The sequence below is a fragment of the Desmodus rotundus genome, chromosome 10 (genome assembly GCF_022682495.2).
Source record: "Desmodus rotundus isolate HL8 chromosome 10, HLdesRot8A.1, whole genome shotgun sequence".
NCBI classification, from domain to species: domain Eukaryota; kingdom Metazoa; phylum Chordata; class Mammalia; order Chiroptera; family Phyllostomidae; genus Desmodus; species Desmodus rotundus.
In genome coordinates this window covers 41,639,996-41,660,898 of record NC_071396.1, presented here as the reverse complement: position 1 = coordinate 41,660,898, position 20,903 = coordinate 41,639,996, and the positions used below count along the sequence as shown (strand labels likewise).

Below are 20,903 nucleotides of genomic sequence, written 5' to 3'. Positions count from 1 at the left end.
GGCACAGCCACTGTGCAAAACGGTCTGGCAGTTTTCCAAAACGTTCAATAGTCACCACATGACCCAGCAACACGACTCCAAAGAATATACCCCAGAGAACTGAAAACACACCTTCACATAAAAAACCTGCTCACAAATATTCATTACTTGTAACAGCCAAAGGAGTTGAAACAACAAAATGTCCATCAACTCACTGATAAACAAAATCTGGCGTATCTATACAATGAAGTATTATCTGGCAATAAATGAAATTAAGTACTTATACATACCACAACACAAATAAACCCGATTATGCTAAAGAAAGAAGACACGAAATAAAGATTTCACTTATGTGAAGTACCCAGAACAGGTACACCCAGAGAGACAGAAACACAGCCATGGTTGCTAGGGGCTCTGGGTGAGGGAATGAGACATAACTGCAGCTACAGGGTTTCTTTGCGGGTGAGGAAATGTTCTGGAATTAGATTGTGGTTTCAGTCATTCAACTCTGTAAATATACTAAAGCCACTGAGCTGCACCCTTAAAAAGGGTGAATTTTCCCTCTCAATGTGTCAGTTATCCCTTGATTTTTACTAGGCTTTTTAAATTTGTTATTATATAAGTAATAAATATTCAAACTTGAAATTCTGAAAAAATTCTCATGTAAAATGATATAAATGTAGGGTGTTGGTTTGATTTTTTAAAGTACATGCTTTAAAACAAACAAAAAATACCTTAGAAAAATTTAAAAAGGGGTAGGGGTAAATACAGAATATCCAAATTCTAGGTTATTTACCAAATAAATGCTTATTATTCCTCTTCCCCCACAGATTTAAGAAGTAACTTCATTAAGAAGCCCCACTGCATCTCGAAGAGATAGTGGTATACCCATGTTCATATCAGCATTATTCACAGTAGCCAACAGATATTCACTGACTGATGAGTGAAAGAAAATGTGGTATTACATAATGCAATGAAGTATCTTTAAAAAGGAGGAACATTCTGACAAATGCAACATCGCAGGCGAACTGTGAGGATATCACACTGAGATCAACCAATCACGAAGAGATAAATACCGTCTGACCCCGCTTACATGAGATAGCCAGAGCACTGAAATCCAGTAGAATGGCGGCTGCCAGGGGCTCGGGGGAAGGTGTTCAATGGGTAATTTCAGTTTTGCAAGATGGAAAGAGTTCTAGAGAACGGTCGCACAAAAATGTGAACATACGTAACATCATTGAACTGCACAGTTAAAAGTGGTTAGGGTAGTAAATTACATGCTATGTGTATTTTACCACAACTAAAAATAAAAAATAACTACATAAAAATCCCCCGCTCAAATAGGCACTTTCATACATTGCTGACTGGGGAATTTGGCAATATCTTTCAAAATCATGAACATTCTTCACTTTGACCCACAATTCCAGTTCTGGAGATTTATCCTACAGTTGTTTTTGCATACATTCAAAACTGCTTATGTACATGGTTGTTCACTTTCAGCAAAAGAATACTTAAATTAGTCCCAGCTGGAGTGGCTCAGTGGACTGAATGCCAGCCTGAAAACCAAAGGGTCACCAGTTCCATTCTCAGTCAGGGCACATGCCTGGGTTGCAGGCCAGGTCCCCAGTTGGGGGCGCTTGAGAGGCAAACCACACAATGATATTTCTCTCCCTCTTTCTCCCTCCCTTCCCCTCTCTCTAAAAGTAAATAAAACCTTTAAAAATATTTTTTAAAAAATACATATTCATACAACCGAATAGTATCCAGGTGTAACAAAGAATGAGAAAACTATGTTCTAAAATAGAAGGATGTCGATATTAAGTAGAAAAATCAAGAATTGATTAAGTGTGCGCAACATCTGCTACCTTTGTCCTAAGAAATGTGGGAGGAGGCCACAGAAATTGAAGGTGTTAAGTGGGCAGACATGGTCAAGGGTACTTTACTATTTACTTTTTTTTTTTTAAGATTGTATTTATTCAGAGATAAATAAATTGATTTATCTAGGGGCCTGGCCCGCAACCCAGGCATGTGCCCTGACTAGGAATCGAAGGGGTGACCTTTAGCTTGCAGGCAGGCACTCAATCCGCTGAGCCACACCAGCCAGGGCCTGATTATTTTTTCATATTATATTTTTGAATCACATACCTATTCCAAAATTCAATCTTAAGAAAACGTCAATTAGTTTAGCTTAAAAGTGAAAAGTGGCTCATCACTGTCTATTTTACATCCTTAAGCTTTCTCTTCTAATGGAACTATTCATTCTTTGTTCGGTCTCTGTGGGGACCCCCAATACTCCCCACCTCGTGGCATAAGTGCCCCTGTGTATTCATTCCTCTCCTGCACTTGGATCTTCCTGCTTGGTCTGTCCTCCTCTTTGAATCACTTGCTCTGGGGGAAGCTAGTGACAACCGTGAGCAGCCCATGAAGAGGCTCACGTGGCGGAGAACTGGGTCTCCTAGAAGAGAGAGCAGCCGTGAGAGTGGGAGTGAGCTGCCTTGGACAGGGCTCTGCGGCATTCAGACAACTGCAGCCCTGGTGGCGTCTTGCTTGCAATCTCATGGGAAGCTCTGAACCAAACCACTCCCTCACGCCTTATCCTCTGTGACACACAAGTTAACTGTTCCAGGCTGCTAAACATGAGAGTAATTTGTTAGGCAGAACAGAATTCTAATACAGAAGAAAATATTCCTTCTACAGCTCTAAGAATCATATTTTCAACAAGGATATTAAGGACATTATAAAAATTACCAGCAGCATAGTGCTGGATATTAAAATTAAATCCCTATTAAATCAATAAGATAGCAGATATGATTTCTTCAAATTTTTACAAGTCTATAAAATTCTACATAAAATATATAGAGGTACAATAAACTATGAATCAATAAAAGAAATCACTCCAAAACACAGATCTGGCTACATGAAAAATGAAACTTCAGCTGTACAGCTCCAGAAAATAATTACAATGAAAAGCAGATTGAGCCCTGGCCGGGTAGTGTGGTGGATTAGAGTGTTGTCCTGAAATGCCAAGGTTGCAGGTTCAATCCCCAGTCAGGGCAAAGACAAGAAGCAACCAATGAATGCATGAATAACAAACAACATATCATGCTTCTCTCTCTCTCCCCTTTCCTCTCTCCCTTTAAAGTCAACCAGTAGATTAAAAAGGAAAACACAGATTGAGAATATTTATATCAAATGAGATAAAAGGGTACTAACTATAAAACATTAAAATCCAAATAGGTAAGTCAGCAAAGGACACAGACACAAAGGTCATAAGAAAAATATAAACAGTAAACTGAAATCACTGTATTAATTAAATCAATCTGTGGTAGCATTATATACCCATTTTATGAAGAAAAACCTTAAAACATCAATGCTATTAAAATTGGCTTTACTTTTATCAAAGTGTGGCAAATATTACTAGACTCAAACACTACTTAGACCTGTGCAAAACAGTACAATCCTTTTGGAAAGCCATACAGAAGTGGTTACACATCAAGAGATACAGAAATGTAACCCATTACCCTGATAATTCCACCAATAGCAGTTTTATCCTTATGAAGTAATTCCACAGACGTTACTATGAAATTAGTAAGGTACCATCAAGACTTCACTTGTAACTCTGATATCTACTCTACCAAAGAACCTCAGTGATTTCATTACCTGCACACTGTAACACTTCTGCCCCAAAGCTCTATCTGTTAAAAGAGCACTTTAAATGTAAAACTTTACTACTTCTCAATAATTGCTCTGCAATTCTTTACATCATGGCATAATGAAAGTGCTGTTCTTTAGTATACTAATAATTATAAAAATAGATCCAATACATTGCCAATCGATTCAACTGTGATCTTAAAGATATGCCTTTTAATGCAAAAATCCAATGACAATTAGGATGGCATTAATAATGTTATTTTTACTGGGTATGAATACAACCTGCACATCACCTATTTTCACCAGGGATCACCAAAAGCTCCAATTATAGCATTGAGAGAAATTAGAAATAACAAGGGGAATAATTTAGAAAGAAAGACTACATTCAGACTCTTCCTGGTATATAAGGGGATATCATATAACCAGTAATTATTTTTAATTAAATCCAAAATGGATTTTATCCTTCTAGTAATCTTTACCAGGATATCATGATATTTTATATAAGGTCACTGGAAATGCAGAAAAAAATTTAGAAAGCTTAATAAAGAAATTTCACCTAATACTGGCAACAAACACTAAAGTCTGTTTCAATTCATTAAGGGAAAACCACAAGTATGTATGATTTTATTGGTTCCCTAATAAATTATCTAAAAGTAGAAGCAATATTTAAAAATTGTTCTGTATATAGCCACTATAAAGAATATAGAATATGTAAAGAAATTTCAAAACTCAACAGTAAAAAAAAAATCTGTCCTGGCTAGTGTGGCTCAGTGGATTGAGCACCGGCATGGGAACCAAAGGGTCACGGGTTCAATTCCCAGTCAGGGCACATGGCTGGATTGTGCGCCAGGTCCCCAGTTGGGGGCACACAAGAAGCAACCACACACTGATATTTCTCTCCTTCTCTTTCTCCCTTCTCCTAAATCTTTAAAAAAATCTAATTAGAAAATGGGCAAAATACATGAATATATTTCACCAAAGAGGACATACAGATGGCAAATAAGCACATGAAAAGATGTTCAAATCACTACCTGTGAGGAAATGCAAATTAAAACAATAATGAGATATCATTACATAACTACGAAAATGGCCGAATAGTGACAACAACGAATGACAGTGAAGATGCAGAGAACCTGGATAATTCATATACTGCTGGTGAGAATGTAAATGGCACTCATTCTGGAAATGGCCTTGGCAGTTTCTCATAAGACTAAACATGCCATTGCCATACAATTCAGTAACGGTACAACTGGGCAAAACGAAAACATACATTCACACACCTATACATGGATGTTCATAGCACTTTTACTTGATATAATAACCAAAAGCTAGAATAAGCCCAGATGCCCTTCCACAATTGAACAAACAAACTAACCCACCACAGAATACTTAGTAACAAAAAGGAATAAAATACTGGTAATCTTGAGAAAATTATGTCAAGTGGAAAACACCAATCACAAAAGGCTATACACTGTATGATTCCATGTACATAGCGTTTTAGAAATGCCAACAGTTTAGAAACAAAGGACAAATTAGCAGTTTGCAAAGGCTGGAGGAGGAGCTACCAGGAGAGAGGTGGACGTGTTACAGAAGGGCCACAGGAGAGGTCACTGTGTTGGAACCGTTCAGTATCGTAGCGGTGGTGGCGCGTGCGGATACATACATAGGTGATGAAAATGTGGAGAACTTCACACACACACACAAGTGAGGACAAGTAAAACCAGGGACATCTGGAATCTGTCCTTACAGAAATACAGAATTTTCTTTTGAAAACAAAAACTATGAAAAGCAAACACTGGGGAAACCTGAAGAAGACTGGTAGATTATATCAACATCAAATCTTCATCCTGGCTGTAATATTACATGTTTTTGCAAAACATTACCATTGCAAAAGTAGGCAAAGTATACACGGGATCTCCCCATACTCTTAATCTCTTTTAACCTCAAAAATTTCAGGAACAGCTCTGGCTGGTGTGGCTCAGTGGGTTGAGCACTGGCCCATGTACCAAAAGGTCACAGGTTTGTTTCCCAGGCAGGGCACATGCCTGGGTCTCAGGCCAGGTTCTCGGTTGGAGGCCTGCAAGAGGCGGCAATTGATGTATCTCTCACACACTGATGTTTCTCTCCCTCTCTTTCACTCTCCCTTCCCCTCTAAACAAACAAACAAACAAACAAACAAACCTTTTTTTAAAATTTTCAGTAATAAAAAGAATGGAGACATATCTACACGCTCATATAACAAAATGTCCTTAACATATTAACCAAAATATTAAATAATACATCCATCATTCCACTTGCGTTATCAAGATTAAAAAGTACCTTCACACACATACACACATACACACACTCGCAAGCACGCGCCGGGAGTGGAAATGAGGGAGGAGATAAGGAGTGACAGAAACAGAGACTTTTACATTGCATTTTTAAGTTTGACTTCTTTTCACCATGAATACTACTTTTCTAACTAAAAAGACTCCTAATGATTTCTTCAAAAGGCTACATTTGAGATCATTAAAAAAGTTTCAGAAAAGACTGTACAAAGATCAAACCCACAACCAGAAAAGAGGTGGGGTCTCCCACGGACTTCCCTGAAAACCAGAAGGTGGAAATGAAACATTTATATTCACAACAAAAGACAAGCAGCAAAAAGCAACAAAGTAATAAAGTGACACCACTTAATCAGTGAAAGATACTATCCTCCTGCACAAATTAAATTGATAGCCAAACAAAAATGGATCAAATTCCCCTACAAATTGTCAACAGTAGTTAATGGCCTTATCAGTTAAGCAAGAGAAGGGTTTTGGAAGAATAGAGACAAAAGCAAAAATGCAGGTGTTTCTCAAAATTCACAGCTAACTCTTTCAGATTGCATTTGGCTCTGGGCAAATAATGGACTTTGCTTTCTGAGTATCTATTTCAGAACTAGCTGTTTCAAATAAATTATCTTTTGCACCCTCTCAAACAACTCAAGGTACTAGCCCTAATTTAGAGGTGAGGAACTGGGCCCCCAGAGAGATTAAAGGGGCTTCTTCAACTAAACAGGTAGTGCAGTACATACTGTATTTTGCCATGTATAATGAGCTCCTGTATATAAGGCACACCCACGTATATGGCCCAAACTTTCAGGGGAAAAACTCTTAATTTTTAAGATTTTTAAATTTATTTTTACAGAGAGGGGGAAGGAGGGAAACATCAACGTGTGAATGCCTCTAGCACGCCCCCTACTGGGGACCTGGCCTGAAACCCAGGCATGTGCCCTGACTGGGAATCTAACTGACGACCCTTTGGTTCACAGGCCAGCACTCAATCCACTGAGCCACACAAGCCAGGGTTCATTTTAATTTTTTAACTCAATTTTTTATTATATTTACTTGGTTTTTGTATTATAAAGGAACTTTAGCATTTATTAACATATTACCGTAAAATACATTTTATGTGACAAATAATTACAAAATACATGAAGAGATACGAGGTACAAGAAATTTCATGTACCAGTAACAAACTTATGATATTTACACATCATAGAAGGTAGATACGGAATTAGTATTACCCATGTATAGTGCACATTCTTATTCTTCCCTCAAAAATTTGGGCAAAAAAGTGCACATTATACATAGCAAAATACGGTATTCAGAGATTGGTCCAATGTAAAACCATGATTTAATTTCCATAATTAGGAAACTGAAAGTTAGAATAATAGAAAAATGAACGCTTGAGATGTTAGGAAGCTCAAATTCAAAGGCCTTAGAAATTGAGTACATAAGGCAATGAAGGCAAAAAAACCCTCTTAAGTTTTGAAATTTGGTACATTTCAAAAGGATGAGAGCTGGATTCCACTCATCACTTTCCTAATCTAAAATTTACTCCCCTCTCCAACCTGTATTTCTGTAACAGCACCACTCATTCTTTAAGAGAAAGGAAGGGGATGGGAGAGGAAGAGGGAGGGAAGGAGGAATGGAAGGTGGGGGAATGAGAGAGAAATATACATTATTTTTTGTTTTTTCATTCACTCATTTATGCATTCACTGTATACATTGATTCTTATATGTGCCCTGACCCAGGGATTGAACCCACAACCTTGACATATCTGGACGACATTCTAATCAACTGAGCTACCTGGCCAGGGCAGCACCATTCATTCTTTTACTCAATAAATATGAGTGTCTAGTACAAAGAAGGCACCATGCTATATACTGTTAACTCGCAAAGGTAAATAAAACCAGGAAGATAAAGGCATGAATAAGGGGACAGCGTGGAGCAAGGCATCACTAACAATTCAGTTTGGCTTCACCCAGAATGCCCTGGATGTAGCATGAGGTTTAGAATGGGCAGGACAGGGGCCCTATCAAAGAGGACACCGACTTGGACTATGTCTTTTCTTTCTTCTGTATTAGCAATGCCTAGCACAGAGGAGGCACTCAAATGTGTTTTGATCATATAAATAACTCCCTCCAAGGTTTCCAGCCTTAAAATGAACAGGAGGAGGATGCCATCAACACAGAAAGAAACACATTTGGCAATAAAAAAGAAGCTTGTTTGGCAATTGCATTTCTTGGTCTGAAGCTCAAAAGTCTATAGAGTTTTCACAGCAGAGTAGCAGTACTGTGAATCAATGAAAGTGGAAGAGATTGCAGAGAGTTAAGAAATGAGAAAAGAGAACAGGCAGTTAAAAAAACAACTTTTTTTTAAAGATTTTATTTATTTTTAGACAGAGGGGAAGGGAAGGAGAAAGAAAGGGAGAGAAACATCAATGTGTGGTTGCCTCTCACATACCCCCTACTGGGGACCTGGCCTGCAACCCAGGCATGTGCCCTGACTAGGAATCAAACCGGCAACCCTTTGGTTCGCAGGCTGGCACTCAGTCCACTGAGCAACACCAGCCAGGGCTTAAAACAACAATTTAAAGGAGTGTTGGTGAAATGCTGCAAATCTAGTAGGATAAATATGGAAGTACAATATCATTCGTGACTTATGAGAGAACAGCTTCAGCAGAGTGGAAGATAAAGGAAGCCAATCTAGAGAGCTTTAAGGAGAGGTAAATAGAGTAGACAACTCTGTCAAGAAATTCAACAGTTAAGAGGGGAGAGGGATGGGTGGAGGTGGAAGAGGGTATGGGGGGATAAATGGTAATGGGAAAAAAAATCCAATAAAAAGTGAACTATTGAAAAAAGAGAAATTCACCAGTAAAGGGGAAAGATAACCGGAGGGTTACAGGACAGAGGTTCCTTTAGATTAAAAGGACATCATCCTGTTTTTAGGCAGAGAAAGTGATGTGGTGGAGAGGTAGAGAATGACGATCCCAGAGGGAAACAGGAAAAGATAACGATTAAAGGAGGTCCTTCAGCCAAGGAGGAGAGTTGGATAGATAGAGAGCAGAACGTGAGAGGCGTGGAGACAGGATCAATGTTCCTCTCAGAGACAAAGGGAGGGAGTAAAGAATTGCTAGGATGAGAGAACCCCTAAGGAATAGTTTTTCAGCTCAGGCAGCAACATGACAAGCCTTGGACATCTTCAGCACCCATCCCTCATTTTATTTATTTATTTGTTTGTTTGTTTATTTATTTTTAGAGAAGGGGGAAGGGAGGGAGAAAGAGAGGGAGAGAAACATCAATGTGTGGTTGCCTCTCCCATGCTCCTCACTGGGGACCTGGCCAGCAAACCAGGCATGTGCCCTGCCTGGGAACGGAACTGGCGACCCTTTGGTTCACGGGCTGGAGCTCAATCCACTGAGCCACACCAGCCTGGGCAGCACACACCCCTCTTTCATTCCTCCAATCCAGGCAACCCCCCAAAAGTGCTGTCAAGCCCTGGCTGGTGTTGCTCAGTGGACTACAGCCTACAGATCAAAAGGTTGTCAGCTGATTCCAAGTCAGAGCACAAGCCTGAGTTGCGGGCCAGGCTCACCTCCCCACCCCCTGGGGTGCAGGCAAGAGGCAACTGATGGATGTTTCTCTCACACACTGATGTTTCCCTCTCTCCCTCCTTTCCTCTCTCTTTAAAAATAAATAAAATTTTTTTAAGTGAAAAAAAGGGCTATCATCGTCCCCCTTTGAAATAATCTTAATGCACTTATCCCTTCTTTCTACTGCTGACTCTGCTCAAGTCTGAATTTTAATTACTATTGCAACAGACTCCTGCATCCTAGCCTTGCCTCTATTCTCCCCCACCCAGTTTTCCAAACACAGATTCATATCACTTCTCAGCTAAAGTCCCTCGCTGGCTCCCAGTTCCTATCACATCAATACCAAATGCCAGTCTGGATTTCTATGACCTATTATCTGACTACCTCCAATCTACACAACCTTCTAAAAATATCATGTTCATTTAACTCCCCACCTCCAAAGTGCCTTTTCTAAACCAAGCCCAGACAAAGGTCATTCAAGTTCCTCCTTACAGCCTTGACTGCTCTAGGTTTCATCTCTATACTCACCTCCTTAACCTCTTAAACATCAATAGCACAGAACCTAATCCAGGAGTGTCTATGATTATTTTCTGAATCCCCAAGACTTTACAGTGCAAACATTGTTAAAAGACCAAAATATCTATTTTTAAAAGCCAAAAAGGAAGTCTATTCAAACATCCAACCCCAAGGCAATATAGTATCTATCTCCACCTAGTGACCCACTAACTAGCAGTACAGTGCCCATCAACTGCAAGGTGACACTACAAACAAATCTAGCACAAAGGTGCTGTTCCTCAGAGTCAGTGCAAACGATAAAGAACTACTCCAATTACAGGCACGGAAGAGATGGCCTAGGATCCTGGGTGTCCAACCCGCAGCCCACGGGCCGCAGGCAGCCCTGGATGGCTACAAATGCTGCCCAACAGGAAATCGTAAATTTACTTAAAGGTTTTTTTTGCTCATCAGTTTTCATTAATGTTTGTGTATTTAATGTGGGCCCCAAGACAACTCTTTTCCTTCCAGTGTGGCCCAGAGACGCCAAAAGGCATCTTCCAGTAAGCAGGTCGACCAGTAAGCAGGCGGTGAGGATGGTAACAGGGCAGGAGGCTCAGAAGAGCGTGGTGAGCGTCTGAGGGCTAAGAAACGCTGGTGAACGGCAAACCGGAGGAGAGAAGACGACCAGCAAGACACCAGCAATTCCCGAAGCTCAGTGGGGTGTGCACAGGCATTTCTGCCGTCCTCTCTACTTTTAGCACCTGCTTGAAGTTTTCCATAGCAAACAGTTTTAAAAAGAGAACCTCACTAAAACTGATTAAGCCTTTAAATATTTTTATAAGAATTTATATTCCTTATGATCATCAGAAAGTAAAGAAAAAGAAGTCTGTCATTTCTTTACTGTACAATTTCACTGAACAAAATTTTTTTAAAGATCTTATTTACTTATTTTTACAGAGAAGAGAAGGATGAGAGAAAGGGAGAGAGAAGCACAGATGTTGAGAGATACATAGGTCAGTTGCCTCCTGTACGCCCCCAACTGGGGACCTGGCCAGCATCCCGGTCACAGGCCCTGACTGGGAAGGGAACTGGTGACCTTTCAGTTCGAGGCCAGCACTCACAATCCACTGAGCCATACCAGCCAGGGCTGGACAAAATTTTTTTAAATCTATTTGATTCTTCCCTTACGACAAACAGTTGCCATCATAACTAAAATTTTTATAAACGTTTAAAAAATTATTTTCATAATTCTGAATTCTACTTTTCAATATAAAATCCTAAATAATCCTCTCTCCCCATTTACCTATAAGTTGTTAGTCCCCACTTTACTTGGGTTTTTAGTGGTCCTCTTCTTCAGACAGAGGACCGCCAGTGGAACATGTACGTCAGACCACCCCAGGGCTGGCTGCATCCTGAGAATTATGAGGATCCCCAGATTCATGAAGACCACCACAGTATATACATTCTCCATAAAATATCTAAGTGAGGAGGAGTAGACAACAACTACTGCAAATCAGCCGAGTGAAAACCCGGGAGTTACTTCAGGCCCAAGCAAGTGTCAGAGACCTTCAGAAGGCACTGAAGAAAGCCAAGAGTACTGAAATAATTCCATGATTCCAAGGGTTTCAGTACTGTCTCCAGTAAACTCAAGTGCCTTGAAGGTTAATCTACATCTTCTACGGCATCCCATTTTTACTAAAAATGAAGTAAGTATAATGAAACCCAATGAGACAGTACAGACCAAAGTGCTTAATAAACTGAGGTATTGTCTATTTAAACTTGGAGCTCTGGGACCAACCTTCTTCAAGATTTTATCCAGCACCTACAATGTACAAAGCTGTATATGCACATGATATTATGCACACTGGCAGGAATTGGACCGTATCAACCCAGCTAAATGTAAAAGCACCAGGTCAGGATTATTAATCATTCCACATCACTGTATGAGAAGAAAATAACTGAAGAGGCCGCTCATTTATTACAGAAGGCAAACACTCTGCTTACAGCTAAATATACAAAACAACAGACAACATGATCTTGAATTATGTATCTTTTATCTAATTCCAGCCATGGGGTTTACTATCCTAATAGCTACTCTTACTTTTGCCAAGAGAATCTTCTTCTATCATGATATTACAGTCAGAATAAATGACAAACAGCATTTGCTAAGGAGTTTCTAAAATGTCCAGCCCTGACACAGGACCTAACCCAGAGTAAGTGCCCCTGCACGGGCTGCTGCATCAATGAAACAACTGTGAGCAGTCTGAACCCATCCACAGCGTGTAGTCTGAATGCATCAACAGTGTGCAGCTGCACAGTTTTCCATTACACCCTTCCCAAGCTATATTATTCAGCTAAATTTGCATTTTGAGATTAACTTCACTCTTTTAAATCCTCAGTTAAAAAATATCAAAGGCAAAAATCAAAGCAATAGATTTTGTCCACAACCTTGAATCAAAGGCCTAAAAGAATAAATTAAAGATACTTGCTTCTTCAAACCCATAGAGCCTTTCAACATTTTAGATTTTTCTGCCTAAAAAAAAAGTTCCACATTCGCCCTGGCTGGTGTGGCTCAGTGGGTTGAGCGCCGGCCTACAAACCAGCAGGTCACCTGTTCGATTCCCAGTCAGGGCATATGCCTGGGTTTCGGGCCAGGCCTTCAGTGAGGGGCGCTCGAGAGGCAGCCACACGTAAAAATTTCTCTCCCTTTCCCTTTCTTATAAGTAAAATCTTTTAAAAAATGTTCTACATTTATACAACTTTGCTAACTCCTATTTTAGATGCATAACATATTGTCTATAAGCTCCAATATTTTCAATTATTTTTACTAGAATCAATACTCCACTGATATCTCTTTGATGAGAACCAGATGACATTACTACTTCTATTTGTATGCTTCTAGTAGAGGAACATCTATCTCCACTATCAGAGCTAAGTTTCTGTGTAAATACAAAAGCAAACTATATCGTGGGGGAGGGGGAGAAGCAGGTTTACAGTTGTTTGCATGGAAAATAATATAATAACTTATAAATAACACGCAAGAATAAACTGTTTTGCACAGTCACTACCGTAACCCTTGAGTAGGTGTAGGTGTAGGTGTGCGGGTGTGCGGGTGTGTGGGTGTGTGTGTGTGTGTGTAATAAATGCCAATGTGAACCCAAGACGAAAGGCGCCTGAGCTGCCAACAGGTTACCCACACAGCCCACCCTCCCTCAGACTCCTGAGGACAACACAGGCTCGAGATCACTACCAAAGCAAAGTTTTTAAATCTACAACTGCCAAGAGAAACCAAGAAGTACTGACACGTATTTAAGATATCAATCAATAGAAACAGGAGTGACACACCCACATTCGCCTACTGTAACTTTAAAGAACAGCAGAGCGACATGGTAAAGTGCCTATTCCATGCACTGGAAATCACCACACACCGTAAAATTCCAGTTAAATCTTGCCAGTGTTCCAGAGACATGTTAGGGGGAAATCTGACTGATGTCCGAGAAGCCCAACTCATCTTAGCTGCTTTCAATTTGTGCACAAAACGTACTTCAACCTGAAGCAAGGGTTGCCCCATGGACTAAGAAAATAAGCCATGCCCTGTGTGGAAACAAGACTCCAACTGATTGATTCACCGGTAACTCACAATACCAGCAAGCCAAAGCCCACTTAAAAAAACAAAAAAGAACTAAACAAATGTATGCCTCCACCTTGAAAAATTAAATCTGAACTAAATCAAGTGCCCTTAAAAGTTTAATTCTCAGCCTTCAAAGGAGAGTTCATTGGGAAAATCTAAAAAAGAACCAAACTCATACAATAGAGATAAATTTAAAAATCAAAGTAAAATTTCCCCAAAAAGCTTATCATTAGCAATAGGCTTTCAGCTGTGAACTGATAAGCGACCAAAAACCAATTAGTTAACGTTTCCGTTTAAGTCGCCTAATGGATATATACATTTATGTATATATTTAAGTTGTACCAAAAACTGCTTACAAATGGCAATTCCTGTGAAGTAGATGATGATGAAGTTCCAGGTAATTCTAGCATGTTTCCTAATGTACTGGTACTGGAGTCTGGATCATCCTGAAAAGATAAATTTATTGAGTTTAATTGCTCTTCTATGGTAACGTTTGTATCTCCTAGCGAAAAGGGGGCTGGGAGAAGGGCTGCTTTTTCATTGCTGCCGTCCACTTCATGTCTTTGCTTATTTTTCTGTGTTTCGGTTTGAGGAGCTAATGGCAAGAATGGCGATTTGACTGGACCATCTCTACTCTCTGGTGTGCTGTCTTGTTCATTTCCCATGGCCACGTCTACACCATTCTCTGATCTGGGCTCATAATTGCAGGTGGCATTGGTCTGAGTTTCCTCAAAGATCTCCTCTATACTCTCATCCTCTGTGACTGGCTGTTTTGGGTCCATTTCAGAATCTACATCTGCATCGTCCACACAAGTAAAATTCTCAAAGTGCAGAAAGCCATTCTTGACAGTCTTTGTTACTTTTACCTGGAGTTCGGGGGAGTTATTACAAGAGAGTTCCTGTTTCATAGCAAGTGCTGCTGGACCACCAGGACTCAAGGAAGTGCAAACAACTGGCGACTGAGCTCTTGAATCACTGTTTTCAGGGCCTTGAAAGGACTCTGCTCCATCAGCAGACCCATTTAAATACTCTACATTGATCATGGAGGCCAGATCCTGTAGTCTCCGCAGTGGAATGTAACAAGATGGAGAATCTTGTCCATAAGCATTTTGGGGTGTTCCACTGGCAGCCGGTAACTGCATAGTACACCCATTAAGTGGCTCAGAAAAATTGGATTGACCATTACCGAAAGCGCTGTCCTTGTCTTCAGGGGCATCTACATTCACTGGGTTGGAAAAGGGCAGCAGACAGTTTCTTCTAGGTAGTTCACAAGTCTGATCCATCCTGCGCCAGCATCAACCTGGAATCCAAAACACAGCCATTAGTCTGGGTTAATAAGGCCATTTGACTCTTATCTTCAAAATGGCAGCCACTTCTCAAGGCCTAGTGGCCTCGATGCCTTTCTGCTGCACTTCCAGGGGCAGAAAAGTTCCCCAGCTGACGACGGAAAAATGGCCTCTGTCAGCCTCCACAAATTCCATCTTGCTGGAGCTGGGCAGATCTTGCCACAGAGAAACATCCCGGCCCTTCTGCCTGCACTGCAGACTGGTGGACAGTTGGGCTGAACTAAAATTAAAATCCCTTTGGCAGTAACAATTCCAACATCTCAAATAGGAATCGTCTTCCTTCTCCCTCGCTGGAGGACCCAGCGGCTGGACCTCCCGAAGGGAGGAGGAAGTGCGGCTCCAGACGGGGGGTCCCGGGCGCCGCACAAAAAGGTTAACCCCCCTCCGCGGCTCGATCGGGCGCAGCGGTCACAATAGCGCTGCAGCCTGCGCCCGGCCGGCGCCCGAGCCCTCGCAGCAGCTGTACCCAGGCCGCAGGCCTGCCGGCCGAGGCGGGCGCACCCCGAGGCTCGCCTCCCCGACTGCAGGCCGCCTCGGTCCACGGCCGCAGGGCCCAGAGGCTGGGACGCCGCAGCGGGAGAAACGGAGGCAGCCGGCGAAGCCAAGTCGGGACAGCAGCAGCTGCTGCTACGGCTTGACAAACATGGCTGCTGCCGACGCCGCCGCCGCCTGCCCGGGCCGCGCTCCTTCCCGCAGCCGCGGCAGCACCTCCCGGCCGCGCCGATCGCGCTCATCAATATTCAGCAGCCAGCAAAGTTTACTGCGGGAGGGCCGCCGGCCCCGCGCCCCCCAGCCGGCTACCTGAGGGGCGGCAGAGGCCGAGGCGCGCGCGGAGGCCGGCGGGGCACGGGGCCGTGCCGGGAGGAAGTTCGCGGTAGCCCAGCCGGGTAGGCCTGAGCCCGGCTGGTAGTGACGAAGGGGGAGGGGGCCCGCGGCTGCGACGCCGCCGGCCACCCACCCCGCGCCGCGCCCGGCCCTCCCCCGCGCCCCTCACCTCACGGCCACCACCATCTTCCCCGCCCGGCCGCCGCCTCCCTCTCCCTCGTGCCCGCCCGGCGCCCACCTCAGTGCACTAGTTACCGTGCCCCGCGCCCCCTCCCGGGCCGGCTGGGGGGAGGGGGTGACCCTCATTACACTGGGGCGCGAGCGGAGCGGTGAGGAGAGAGCGGAGCCGCTCGCGGCACCCCCCTCCCCCCGCGTCTCTCTTCAGGGGAGAAGGCTGCGAGCGCGACCTGCCCTGGCCTAGTCCGCCGCCACCTCCTCCTCCTCCTCACACCCCCACCGCGCGCGCCCCCGCGGCGGCGGCGCGTGCGAACGAGCGCCTCGCGCCCGCCCGCGTGCGGCTGGGGCCCCGAGTGCGCGCGCACCCCTGCCCCCACCGCGCGCGCGCCCCGCGCCTACTCTTCGGGGTTCAGGGCGGGTGAAGTCGGGCGCGCGAGCGCGCCGCCCAATCAGCGGAGCCGCCGCCGCCTCCCCCCCTTCCCCTCCCCAGCGCGCCCGCTCGCGGCCGGGGCCCACGGGCGGCCACACCGCCCGGGCGGGGCCTCAGGCGGCCTCCCCAGGGGCCTCACGCGCCTCCCTGGAGAGTCGGGGCCTGCGGGCGTCGTGGGTGGCATCCCGGGCCCCTCGCCTACTTCGGGGTGCTGCGCTGGCCCGGGGCTGCCCACACCACCAACACCCTACCCGTCTCGGGCCCCAGCGCCGGCGGCACCTGGCCCGGCCGAGGCCTGTCCGTCCGCCCCGCCAGCCCTGCTCGGGCCCGCGTCAGTCGCGGCCTCCATCTTAGGTTACAGCCCGGGCTCCCCATCCACTGGGCACCTGCCCTCAACCCGCTAGGCTCGGCCCGAGGCCAAGGCAACCCCCCCCTCCTACCGCGGGGCTCACCTGGGGGCTCGGGCTGGGGTCTTCGAAGCCTCAGGCCCCGAGCAGGCACGGCCGCAGGTGAACCCCCTTGCCCGGCCGCACCCCAAACCCACACCACCACCACAGACCAAGCTGAGCAGGAAACAAAATGGAGGCAGCTGCTCGGGTCTGCCTTCCCGAGCCAAGCCTGTGCAGCCCCGGGGCTCCCTCCTGCCGCAGGCCCGACGCCCGCCAGGCAGGGGGCTGGCTGGTCCTGGGCGCCGCGAGCAGCCGCCGTGGAGCGGCGCAGACAGGCCGGGGACTCGGCCCTACGGGCCCCACAGCCCCTCACCCACCACCCCTTCCCTTCCCCCTCCCCCCCATTCCTCTCCCTCCCCCCTGCCCAGCCTTGAGGGGTGAGCGGCTACCGGGAGCCGGGTCGGGTCGGGTTACCCGCCAGGGCACTGCCCGCCCAGCCGTGGCCTCGGCTGGGAGATGCGGCCGGGCGACCCCCGCGCTCAGCCCACCCCCAGCACCCGAGCTGGGCTGCAGCCTGACAGCGCGCCCGCACCTCGAGGCGCTGCCCCCGCCCAGGGAGGCCGAGTCCCCAGCCCGGGCCCTGCACGGACGAAGCTGCCCCGCCACCCCCGGGCCCAGGGGTCCTCGCTGCCTCGGGCGGGGCAGGGGGAGCGCTGGGGGAGGGGTCCACTAATCCCTGCACCGCCTCCCGCGCCCAGCCTGGGTCTGGGCCTGGCACGGGGACTCGGGCCGCGGGCGCGGCCGGGCGTCGGCCGGTGCGTGCGCGCCGGACAGGGGCTGCGGACCCGGGGCCCGGAGGGGCTGCACCTCGCACCGCAGACGCTGCAGTTCTCAGCACCCAGGCAGATGGCCCTCTCGTGCCACCAGAGCCCGGCGCAGGCCGCCTGCTCCGCAGCCCAGCTCCCCGAGGAGAGCGCGCCTCGCCCTTGAGGGCCGGGCACCGGGACCCCGGTGGAACTGCGCTGGGAAGGCGGATCGCCGGGCTGGCCCGGCCAAGTCCGCTGGCCTAATCCCCGGCCCCGGGGCGCTCTGCTCTGCGGCGCCCCGGACCTCAAGGCCTGCACCCAGCTCGCGCCCGCGGCCCCGCAGCACCGGCCTAGTGGGGCCACGGTTCGTTCAGTCATCCAAGAAAGCACAAGGGCAGGTCAGGGAGCCCAAGCCTAGGTTGACCTCGCAACTCCAGCTCCCCAGGCCCTTCCCCCAACCCGGTCGGACCACCTGGGCTTGCTCCTCAGCGGAAACCTCATCTCGGGAGCTAGCTGGTCCCTAGAGTGCTAAGTGCATCCTCACTGTTCTGAAAGAGCCAAAATCGACAGCCATTAAAAAGAAGAGAAAGAAAGAAAGAAGAAATCGCACCTCCTCCAGAAAGCCTTCAGTGATTAGAGTTAACTCCATCTAAAAAGCTGAGAGCACCGCCTTCGAGAGCCACGTGACTATCATTCCTCCCAGGGCTTAGTAAATGTACATAATTATTTTATGTGGAGCTATTACCTACATCCCTTCTACCTGTTAACTGTGAGCCCCCTCGGGAGAAAGGCCATTTCTGACGTTGTCCTACACGGCATCCGCATAGAGCTCCCTCCAGCTTTCCCCACCTTCACCCCGACCGGGCTTGGAACTCAGGGCGCCCCAGCCTCCTGCTCCCCGAGGCCCTCCGTGCAGCGGCAGAGGCATGCCGTAAGTGCTGGGGCGCAATTCTTGCCGAGACAACAAGCAGGCTTTCTCGGAAGGAAGGTGCCCCCTGGAACCAGAGCGAGGAGGGGCTGCTGTTCCCAGGGTGCCTCCTTCTGTGGAGGAGAATGATGTCCCCTGAAGGTTCTTAGGTGCAAAGTCAGGTTGTCCTGCGAGCTCCGACCAGCCAGAGAAGAGCTGGGTCTACACCCTGGGCTCCAGCCCTCGGGGCCCATCAGCCCTTTGCTCTGCTAAGGAGTTACTCCAGCTACTCCGTCTAGCCCCTTCTGGGCAGTTCCATGGGGACGCTCTGGCCGATTCCTTCTTCACACCTAATAATCCGCGTCAATCATTTCTGACTGACAATGATCCCCCGCTAACTGCCCCAGTCTCAAGAGTCATCCCAACCCTGTCCTTCCCCATGGACCACCCTGCGGGCCTGGGAGCTGCCACCGTAGGGCCTCGAGCCCGTCTTTTTTTTTTTAGGCCCAAACCTCAGTTTCCTCCCCAGTGGCTTTCCATGCACAGGGCGGCTGTGAGGACCATGAAGGGAAAGTAAGTGTTACCGGCCTGGACAGACTGACTGAGTACTGAATAAATGCTTCGTTTGGCAACCATTTCCTGCATCCCAGGCAGCACACTAGGTGCTGGGGAAATAAAGGATGAGATGCCTGCCCCAGGAAGCCCTAGGCCTCAGAAAAAGTCAAGGAAAGGTGCCAAGGTGTGGGGAGGGGGGAGCTGGGCAGTGGTCCCAGAGCTAACCTCTGGGCATGACTGCCCTACGGAAATTCCTCATTCTGACCTTCCAGGCCCGATAGGAGGGGGGGGCGGTTGGGGTTCCAGAGAGACAGGGAGCTGGGCATGGACCAGTCACTGCTGGATCTAGGGGAGAAGACTGGAACCCAGAAAAAACTCTTAGACTTCCCTGGGGTGACCTCAGCAGGCCCTTCCTGCCTCTTAGAGCAGAACTTGGCTGCTGGGGTCTCCACCACAGCAGCCCCCACTGGAGCCTCCCAATTCAGTAGGCCCTGGCCTCCCATGTGCCGGGACTGGGTTGAGGGGACCCACCAGGGCCACAAGGTCTCACAAGGACACTGGCTCCCAGAGCAGTTGAAGAAGGGACAGGGCTCTGTCTTGTCCCCCTCATCTCACCTCGGGGAGCGTTTCTGGGCCTGCCATCTTTAAGACAGAGATTCGAATCTGTAAGTGCCGCTGAGTCTGAGTCTGTGTTGTGTGCTGGACACCGAACTGGGCACTGGACGTGCGTTACTTCCTTCCACCCCTGAGCGGCCCCGTGAAGACCTGAGGTCTAAAAGAGCAAGCCCTTGTGCAAGGTCTCAGGGTGCTAGTCCTCCCCTGGTGTCATCAGCCTGACATTTCTTGCTCTTCACCAGCACACCTCCCACCACCGGGCGTGAGAAGGCCCAGCACACGGTCATACCTACAGGTGCTGAGGAGCTGGAGTCTCAGGCAAAGTGAGATTGCCTTAGCTCAGTCACCTCACCTTTAAATTGTGGTTACTGAGAATTCCTCCCCTGCGGACATAGACACCTATCCGCCCATTTGGTCAGTTACTGTGACCTCTGTTTTCTGTGACCCCCTTTCCTTCACTAATTCAGTAGATACTTATCAAGCTCCCCCTTACAGCCTTATGGGGCAGACAGATAAGTAATAACCAGGTAGAGAGCTGAGCAATGAGAGAGAAGCCAGGGGTGCTAGGGACCTGGGGAGGCTTCTAAGAAGCAGCATCGGGGCAAGGGACCCTGAGTCATATGCACAAATAGCTTGAAAAGGAGGGGACAACGTAGAGTTTCCAGCAGGAGAGTCCAGAGAAGCACCGGGCTGTGGAGGAACTGACCGTAATTCAGTGTGGCCAGAAGCAGGGGGCGGGGTAGGGGGTGCGGACCAGTAAGAGGCCTCGAGAAAGGTGGGAAAGGCCACACGAGCTGAGCCTGTCTGTACAGGGCCTTGTCGGTCCAGTTTCAGAATTAGGCTTTATCTGGAGGGCAGTAGGGAGCCATGAAAAGTTAAGGAGCGAGTTCAGGCTTGCATCTGTGCAGTAGAAAGCTCCCTCCATCAGGGGCCAGGAGAGGTTGGTGCCGCCTCTGGGAACAACCCTGGCCAGGGCCCGGCCTCAATGTATGACAGGGTTGTCTTGCTCCAGTAACAGCTGAGGCTGCTCGTCCTCTGTGCCAGCTTCTGGCTGGATCCTGAGGTGGGCACTGTTGCCGCCCCTATTTTCCAGAGAGGAAGCATCACTTACTCAGAGCCGAACTCCCAACCCAACAGCCACTCACTGCAAGTTCTTCATCCCCACTGGACAGGAGCGGCCTCTGCTTTCTGACTA

General features: G+C 47.2%; 1 protein-coding gene across 9 annotated transcripts in view; it reads right to left on the bottom strand.

Annotated features, from left to right (window-relative positions):
- NSD1 (nuclear receptor binding SET domain protein 1) overlaps window positions 1-17,028 on the bottom strand; it is a 119,249-nt gene extending 102,221 nt beyond the window's left edge. The window contains exons 1-3 of one of the 9 annotated variants that reach the window (XM_053912973.2): window positions 16,889-17,025; window positions 14,845-14,958; window positions 14,015-14,104 (exon numbers count right to left, since the gene is read on the bottom strand). In XM_053912973.2, coding sequence (XP_053768948.1) covers window positions 14,015-14,104; window positions 14,845-14,874 — 120 coding nt within the window. In that variant the 5' untranslated portion in view covers window positions 14,875-14,958; window positions 16,889-17,025. Of the gene's footprint in view, window positions 1-14,014; window positions 14,959-15,805; window positions 15,924-16,067; window positions 16,365-16,888 lie in introns of those variants that run through there. The other 8 variants (XM_053912970.1, XM_053912971.1, XM_053912972.1 and 5 more) reach the window with 8 other exon arrangements.
- Window positions 17,029-20,903: the final 3,875 nt, after the last annotated feature.